The sequence below is a fragment of the Octodon degus genome, unplaced genomic scaffold (genome assembly GCF_000260255.1).
Source record: "Octodon degus isolate 3935 unplaced genomic scaffold, OctDeg1.0 scaffold00007, whole genome shotgun sequence".
NCBI classification, from domain to species: Eukaryota; Metazoa; Chordata; class Mammalia; order Rodentia; family Octodontidae; genus Octodon; species Octodon degus.
The window spans coordinates 4,929,709-4,938,944 of NW_004524583.1; the positions used below are offsets into that span (position 1 = coordinate 4,929,709).

Genomic DNA, 9,236 nt, shown 5'->3' on the forward strand with positions numbered 1-9,236 from the left:
CTGATCTGTAAAAATAGCAAAAACAAAACCAAAATTAAAAGAACGAGAGAAAATAGCAAATATTTCCATGAGCATGTTGGCTGATTCAGTAAGGGCCTGAGTTTCATCTCCAGCTTCTAAAGACTGTGCCATTTGTTTCTATTCACATAAATTTTAAAAAGAAGTCTAAGCAGTTAATGCACCTATCAGTTGAGTGAATAAATAAGGCTGATTTTTTAAAACAATTTTATTGAGAAACAAATAGCAGTGAAACAGTTTCAAAACTGATTAGTAGGACAGTGTCAATAATTAATACATTACATAAGGCTCGGCCGGGGAGATGGCTCAGTGGAATAAGCACTTGCCTGGCAAGCGCAAGGGCCTGAGTTCAATCCCTAAAAAAAAAAAAAAAAAAAAAAAAAATTACATAAGGCTGATTCTTCTGGCAGGAGATTGCTTAGTTATAAGCTGTAATCTCTGGGTTGGTAGGAATACAGATAAAGATAGGCAGTTATAGTAACAAAGGTATCATAGGGCTTAGATCATGTACAGGAAGAACCTGACCCTTCCTGAAGAAGACCTCCTGGTGAAAGTAGCTTCTAAGTTGAAGTTGGAAGAGTTCAACAGATGATAAAGAAATGTGGCTTACACGAAGTAAACCCTGTAGAGATGAGGGAATGCGACTCTTCCGGGAGCTGAAGGAGACTACTGGCTTAGTAAAAAGAATAGTCAAATTGAGCTGGAGAGAACCTTGGTACTGTTGATAACTAAAAGTACTTTATATTCTCAGACTTCTTTGCCAGATGAATCAGTAAAGGACCACACCATAGCAGGCAGAGTAGTTGCTGGTCAGATATTTGTTGATTCAGAAGAATCAGAATTGGAATCTCCCATTCAGGAAGAGGAAGACGGCCTCAAGAGCCCGGATGGGGAAGGTGCCCCAGAGGAAATCAGCTTTTTGGAATCTCCAAATCCAGAAAAGGCCTATGAAGAACCAAGGAAAGTACGGAAACCAGGTAGTCTGCGTGTTTTCTTTGCTCTGCCTGACGTAGGAAAGAGACTGCTGAAAGTTTAAAACTAGTGAGTGTAGAAGAAGACCGTTGAGTGTGTTGCTTAAGACTGCTTTTACTGATTATTAACCACGCGGAATTCTATGGAATTCTGCTTTATGGGTTTTCCTGTATTTTAGTATTTACCTCTCAGATTTAACGTGCCTTACATGAGCTGAATTAGATAAGACTGGACATGGGCTATGTTAGTACCCTGACATTTCGTTTTGGATACCAGTGTGTCAATTTCTTTCTGAGAAATTTTTAAAAATAATTTGTCAGTAATACACAAAGTAGAAGCACAGAAAGAATTTTCTAACATGCCATTTAGGACATTTTCAGAATTATGTTAGGATTTTACCGCAAGAACTTGTTTAATCATTACTGTAATTTGATTTAGTTGTTTTACACCTCTGCATTTGAAATTTATGTAAGCATACAAACTTTAATCCTTTACTAATTCTCACTTTCTTACCACTTCTTTTAAATTCAAAAGCAGATCTAACAATAGTGTCCCAAAGGCCTGTCCTTTTAAAAATATGTTAAAGGGGCTGGTGAGATGGCTCAGTGGTCTAAAGCACCTACTTAGAACAAGCTTAGCAAATCACGGGGACCGCGGTTCAATCCCCAGCACCACATGCCAGCCAGCCCTGCCCCCTGGTGGGCTGAGCTGGCCACACACACACACCCTGGTGGGCTGAGCTGGCCACACACACACACACACACACACACACACACACAAATAAAAAAAAATAAAAATATGTTGATGTATCTGTCTACCATCCTTTTTATTGTCTCAAAGATTGCCACTGTGGCCACTTACTATTTCATTATTAACAAAATAGAATTTGGTCGAGGCTTGAATGTTTACATCTTTGAAATTTTTACAGCAAATGTGCCATACTGGTATATAGAAAAGCCATCTTTAAAAAACTAAAAGTAATTTAATCCTACCAACTAAAAATAATAACTATTAACCTCATGAAGAATACTCATTACAGGCTTTTTTGTAGATATATGGCTAATTTTAAGAAAACTGATTTGTGGCTAGGCACCAGGCATACACCTGTAATCCCAGAATTCTACAAGAGATTTGTACATTCAGACTGCAGGGGCAGTTTCATGACTTAGTGAGACCCTGTCCCAAATTAAAAATATAAACCTGAGAGGAGGCATGGTGACACACACCTGTAATCCTAGCACTGATGAGGCTGAGGCAGGAGGACCAACTCATGCTTGAGTCCAGCCTGGGCAAGCCCACATAGCGAGTGCAGAGCCAGCCTCAACTATTAATATATAATAATATGTATTATAATATATAATTAGTGTTGTAACATAACATTATATTTACCTGTCTGGGAATGTAGTTCAGTGCAAAGGCTCTGGCTCAATCTTTAGTATCAATTTAAGGAAAAAAAGGGAAGAAAAAATTGAAACTTAAATTCAGCCAAAACATATATTCTATTTTATGTCTGGCATTTTGCACTTAGCAGTTTACTGTGAACACTTTTTTCCTTTTATGATTTATTGGTTAATGGCTATAAAAAGTTGTGTAAATTTAGCATAACAGACTATTTTGTAGTGTTTTCCTGGGAAATCATTTTAAATATACCTTCATGCACATCTTTGAAATTTTTCTTAGAATTTTGAAAAGTGGGCTGGGGAGATGGCTCAGTAGAATAAGTGCTTGCCTGGCAAGCACAAGGGCTTGAGTTCAATCCCCAGTTCTGCAAAGAAAAGAATTTTTAGAAGTAAATTTTCTCAAGTGAATATAAATTTCTGAAAATATTTTATACATATTATTACATTCTTCAGAAAATTAATTATTTGCTTTCTTGGAAACTCTTCCTATACCTTGACCCAGCGTATATTAACTATTTTTAAAATCTTTCTTAAGTCTTTTAGTTTAATCCATTCCTTTTTATTTTTTAATATGGATTTTTAAACACTCATAAAAGTAGAAGTCTTGGTCACCCAGCTTCAGCAGCTGTCAGTATTCTGCTATTTCAGTTCATTTTTATCACACCACACAATCTTGCCCTTTTTTCCTCTCCTAGAGTAATTTAAAGCACATTCTACATGTTCTTTAACCAGAATTCTCTTCAACAAAATCATAAAATTAGCTTTTATTCTTTTATCACTTAATACCCAGTCTGTCTGGTTTTCCTACCTGTTCCAGGTATTTTTTCATAATGATTTGCTTAATCCAGTATCCAAGCTGAGATCTGCAGTTTCTCTTAATCTACATAGTTCTCTTGCCCTTTTAAAGTCTCATTTTATTTGTTAAGGAAATAGTGACCTTTTGCTGTACATTTTCCCATGTTTTGAGTCTAGCTAACCTGTAGTGCAGTGTTATTTAACTTACTCTGCTGTGTACTGAATCTTCTATAAGTAGGCAGTAAGCTCTAAAAGCATGGGCAGATTAGGTTCTATCCCTTTATTGAGAATTGCTTCCTAGATGGCATTGTGTACTTCTTACTGCATTACATTAGGAGGCATATAGCATCTGCTTGTCCCACTTGTACTGACATAAAGATTTTTTTCAGTGGAAGCAAATGGTGTTAGCCCAATACACCAGGCCAGCCATTCCAGAGTTGCTCACTCACCTATAGCCTAGCAATTCTGGCAGCTATTTATGTGTATCTTCTACACCGTCTATTTCATTTTGTTTGCAAAGTGGTGACTTTGCAACTCTGTCATTCCTCCTGTATTTGTTACTTGAGATTCTTTACTAAAAATCTCGAGAACTGAAGAATTTCCTATACCTAAGAACTTCTTATGCAGCGTCTCCACTTGCACTCTTTTTCCTTCTGTTCTGCTTGAACAGAGGTCTGACTCACCCTCCTGCTCAGAAGCCTCCCGTGGCTTCCTGTCATACTCAGAATCCAAACTCTTTACCTTTATTGGTAAGACCTTATGTGATTAGGCCCTGTCTGCCTCTCCACCTTCACTTTTGCCACTCCACTCACGTGACTTTACCCATGTTTGCCGTCTTACTTTCTCTTGAATATTTCATACTTATTCTCAATTGTGTTAGAGTCCCCAAGACCACAGCGCCAGTTTCGATCACTCTCTGGGAAGACTCACAGTGCTCAGCATGTGCTTATATTCACAGTTATGATTGATTATGGTGAAAGAATACAAAGCAAAATCAGCAAAGGAGAGGGGAAAATGGGAACCTGACGCAGGATTCCAAGGGTCCTCTCATGGAGGTGTCACAGGGGACATGTTTAATTTCCAAAGCAGCAATTTACAACAATACATGTCACAGTCTTGTCCAGGGAAGCTTACCAGAGACCCCATAGCTGGGATTTTTAGTGAGAGCTGGTTAAGCTGGCACCCTCTGCCTGACACACACCCAAATTGCAGTCTCTGAGAAGGAAAGCAGGTGTTCAGCATAAGCCAGTTGTTTGCAAAGCTTGGGTGAACCACTGTTACAGGACTGTGGGAACTCGCCAGAAAAGTAATTTCACAGATGCCAGCAAGGAGCAGTCTTGCAAGTAGGCCTTTTCTGGGACAGAAGTTAAGGCCTGCTGTGTTAGCTCTTCACCATGCAGGCTACCCCCTTATCACTGGCCAAGGTATCTTTACAGCAAAAGTAGCATACCAGTAAGACCCAAGAGCCAGCCTACTGTGTTGGTTTCAGTTGGGCCCTTCAGCAGTCCTGCACTGAAGGCTGTTAAAGTAAATCCTACTCATCATAATAGGTCTTTCTTAAAAAGCCAGGTGGCAGGCTGTAGAGATAGCTCAGGGGACTAAGTGCCTGCTTTGGCAAGCGCAGTGACCAGAGTTCACTCCTGAGGTGCGCTGAGCCAGGTGACAGAGTCCAGGCATGGTAAGGCATGCCTGTAATCCCACTGCTGGGGAAGCTGAAAACAGAAGGATCACTATGAGTCTGAGCTGCATAGTGAGACCCTATAACAAATACATAAATGAAAAAGGAAAAAAAAGCCACGTGGCTTTCTCTTAAAGTTTGTTTTTTGTTTTTTGTTTTCCTGTATTTTAGGGAAGGATCTACAGAGTATTCAAGGTCTCACTACTAGATTGGACTCACAATGATTCTCCTGTTTACAGCCTCCCAAGTGCTGGGTTTACAGATGTGCATCACCATGCCCAGTCTCATTTGCCATCTCAGCATGCCCCGGGGATGGGGCTGGCATGGCAGGCCCAGGAATGAACCCCTGGCCCCTGCGCCTGCTTGCAGGCGCTTTAACTCACTGAGCTATTTGGCTGTCCCTTTCTCCTGAAGTTTTTTGCTCAGAGCATTAATTAGGTATAATATTACTGTGGCCAATAGGTTTTAGCTGACCGGCCAGCCTTCCGAGACTGAGACAGTATCATGAGAGTTCTGTCCCAGAAAGTATGCATGGCAGTCCTGGAAACAAGGTGGACATACATTAGCTGAAACCAGGTGGCCTCCTGCCATGAGCAGCCCAAATAATTTAATCCATTCTTTGGCTGCAGAAGGACTGTCAGTTGGTTCCAAATGATTTTGCTGTCCAGGACCTCTTCATCTAGCTCATGAGTTTGAACAGCTGCAGGTTTTCTGCGTGGATAATGGAGGAGCTGGGCCGCCTCGTGCTGGAGCACAGTCAGCCCTGTCAGGTGATCGTATGGTCAGCAGTGTCATTCTCAGCAGCCTGCAAAGGCTTACTCAGAGATTTCCTTTAGGAAGAGGTAGAGGCTTCCCAAAACAGTTCTGAAAATCAAAGATCACTGATGTCCTCTTGCTTCCTCTTCCCAGATGCAGAGGCTTCCATATATTTTTACAAAATGTTACAAAAATCAGTGTTTCCATTCCAAACTTATATCTGGTGGGAAGGGGGGTAGCCTTGGCCAAAGGGACAAAACATCTCCACAGAAATGTGTGTGTATGCACCCTCACCAGAAAGACATCATGTTCAAAAATTGATCAGAACAAAATCTCAAATTTTCAGAAACGTTCAAAATAGGATTTGCATATCCTCCTACCCATGTCACCATGCCCATTTATCCAGCAGGCAGCCTGGAAAAGACCAGTCCCTTTCTAAGGAAGATCACACTTAATCAGAGTTCACTGAGGTGCATGTAGCCTAAGAAAAGCCAAGTGTGGTTGTCAGTCCATTATTGCAAACCCCAACTTATTGGGAAAGCAGATACAGGAGGCAACTCCAAAGGGAATCAGGTCGATCTGCCCAGAGGAGGAGAGGGCCACAGTCCGTGGGAGGACCCCTCTCCCAGCCTGCAGCTTTAGGCAGTGTGTAATCACAAGTTCAGAATGCTCTTAGTCACTGTAGCAGAAATAGTCCACCAGCCAGCGGGGATTTCAGGTAGGCCCACTGCAGAGCAACATGCAGTTGCCGTTGGCCTGTGAGGGCTCCAGGGCAGGTGTCCCACGTGTGCGAGGTTGCAGAGCCCGAGTTCTGTTCGTTGAGCCGTGGTATTCATTCAGCCCGGCGCGGGTCACACTGAGACGGAAGCCTGTACCAGCAGCGTTAGGTTCTAGCTCAGGCAGACTCAGGCCCGGCGATTATGGTCTGTGAGTTCAAGATTCAACACAGGGGCCGGGGAGATGGCTCGGTGGAATAAGCGCTTCCCTAGCAAGCGCAAGGGTCTGAGTTCAATCCCCGGTTCCGCCAAAAAAAAAAAAAAGATTCAACACAGTGAGAGACTGTCTTCAGCAGCAACAGAAGTGAAATGCCAGCAAGCCCCAGTAGTAAGAAAGGTCTTCGTGAGTTGTTCTTGTCTTACCAATCTTAGAATGCACATTGACCCACTCACATGTGGGCTCATTACATTAGAAAGTCATTGTCCTTTGAGAACCTCAGCTATTACAAGAATTCATTAGCAACCTAAAACCAGTTTTTTTAAAAGTCCAAAAGCATTTCTCCATCAGTTCATCACCTGCTTTCTTCTTTCCCTTTTTCCCGAGGCTCCAATACAGGAAAATCTATCCTGCATCGCAGAAACCATCATTACAGCGACTTTCCCTGGTTAAATTCCACCTGCCTAGTGGTAGTAAAAAACAGTGAGGGTATATCCCACTAACACACTTTTTATTGCAGCTTACTTTGATCATGACAGTTCCTTTAGCATTTATAAAATTATAAATACTTAACATTTTGTATTGGTTTTTTGTTTGTTTTTTTCCAGATACCCAGATGTATTATCCACAAAATTCAGAATCTCTTTTTTTTTTTTCTCTCTCTGTAGTAAGTAAACTACAGCAGTAAATTCAGCTCTGGCTCTGGTAATTTCAGGACTGCCAGGGGAGATCCAGGCTGGAAGGCAGTGGAGGAGGCAGGGAGGCAGCTGGCGCAGCAGCAGCAGCAGCAGCAGCAGCAGCTGCCAGGCTGGAAAAGTGCTACCTCCCAACACCTTTTTTAAAAAAAATAATCAATTATTTAGATTTGTCCTCCAGCCTTGGGAACTGATTTCACTTTTGCCCCCAACTTGGAGGAGATAGCATTGCCAACTTCTAACATTTTTGGCATCGCCTGGGAATTTTAGGACCCGTTGGAGAATGGAACAGCAACCAAACATCATGTACCATCTGGGCTGCAGTTTCCTTGTCAGTTTAGCTAGCATGGCCGAAAGCAGCCGGGAGACCCAGCAAGCAGCTCTCGTGGAGTTGGAGCTGTCATTTTCACATTCTGATTTACCTCTCATATCGCACAGCAGCTCAGCCATCACCTCGTAGCTGTTCCCATAACCACCAGGACGCCAAGCACATCTGTAACATCCATACCCCGTCCCTTATCCTTCCTTTTACAAAATAGTGCTTTTATGTATGCCAGTGAATGAGAATCCTTCAGTTCCCACTTCTGGTGCCACCTACGTCAGGGTGGCAAGGGTGCCAAGACCACCTGAAGGGGTGGTAATTTTCTAGAAGAAATTACAGGACTTGGCTATGATTTATTGTGGTGAAAGTATACAAAGCAGTCAGCAAAGGGTAAGGTCCTTGGGGCAAAGTCTGGAAGGAACAAGGTATACATTTCCAAGCAGGAGCCCTCCTAGGGGAGTCCCACAGGAAATACTCTGACCCCAGCAGCCACGTGTGATAACTCCTGTGAGAAGCTGCCTACCAGAGAAGCTGTGCAGAGACCTAATGCCTGGGGTTTTAGATGAGGGCCAAGTTAATCAAACAGTCTACCTCGCATATACCAATATTGTACATTCCCGGAAGAAAACAAGTCTTGAGTATAAACTACTTGTTTATACAAATTGTTTAGGGAAAGCAAGTCACCTTTATAAATTAGCATACTGGGAACTCCAAAACTCAAAGTTTCTTAATACTGACCAAGACCCCAGTTTACCAAGCCTTTCGAAGGATACCAGGGTTGGTGGGTTACCTTTCCCCCAACCCCCCAGAACCGGGGATTGAACTCTGGCCCTTGCACTTGCAAGGCAAGTGCTTATTCTACTGAGCTATCTCCCCAGCCCCTGGATTACCTTTCTACATGTCATCTCAGCACTTGTTGGAAATGAATGAGTGAATAAATGGCCACCAGAATGACTTACAGTATTGTGTTCCCTGTTACACAATACTTGTAGTCATTTGAAAACACATTGGTTGCAAGTAACAAAGTCCATCAAGCAGAGGCAGAAACCGGAGTTTATTTGGCTGGTGTAACTAGAGCTCTGTGGGTATGCAGTGCAGGGCCTGTCTCCAGTAGCTACAGCTCTTTCTTTCCTCACTGTTTCACCCCTCAATAGAATAGCCTCGTGCTCATGTCTGTCCCACAAAATTGGAGATTGCTGTACTAATGAGGAGAGCCACCAAAGAAAAGTAGGAGCCACCCAGAAGATGCCACCAGAGCACTGCCATCCTACCCGCAGCCTACTAGAAGAATGTCAGTGGTGTATTAAGTAGAAATGGCATATTGCAGAATAATTCATTTAATATGATCTTGTGTTAGTGCTGTCCTGAGAAACAGAAGCATGGGTGCTTTGCCCGCAGAATCCCGTCTTGTTCAGGATCTTTGTTCTGTTTAGGTCTTTAAATAATTAGATGAGGTCCACCACATTATGGAGAATCGTTCGCTTTGCTTGAAGTTCACAAATCTGAATGTTAATCTCATGTAAAAGTCACCTTCCAGAAACATCCAGAATAATAACTGACTAACTATCTGGGCACTTAGGCCCAGCCAGATTGACGCACAAAATTAATCATAAAGATCCTGTGTGGGTTGGGGTCATGTTAGCAAACTAAAAGGTCAAACCTTCTTT

General features: G+C 42.3%; 1 protein-coding gene across 1 annotated transcript in view; it reads left to right on the forward strand.

Annotated features, from left to right (window-relative positions):
* Positions 1-9,236, forward strand: part of Sel1l (SEL1L ERAD E3 ligase adaptor subunit) — a 34,983-nt gene that overhangs the window by 6,265 nt on the left and 19,482 nt on the right. The window contains exon 3 of the mRNA XM_023703812.1: positions 770-995. Coding sequence (XP_023559580.1) covers positions 770-995 — 226 coding nt within the window. The remainder of the gene's footprint in view (positions 1-769; positions 996-9,236) is intronic.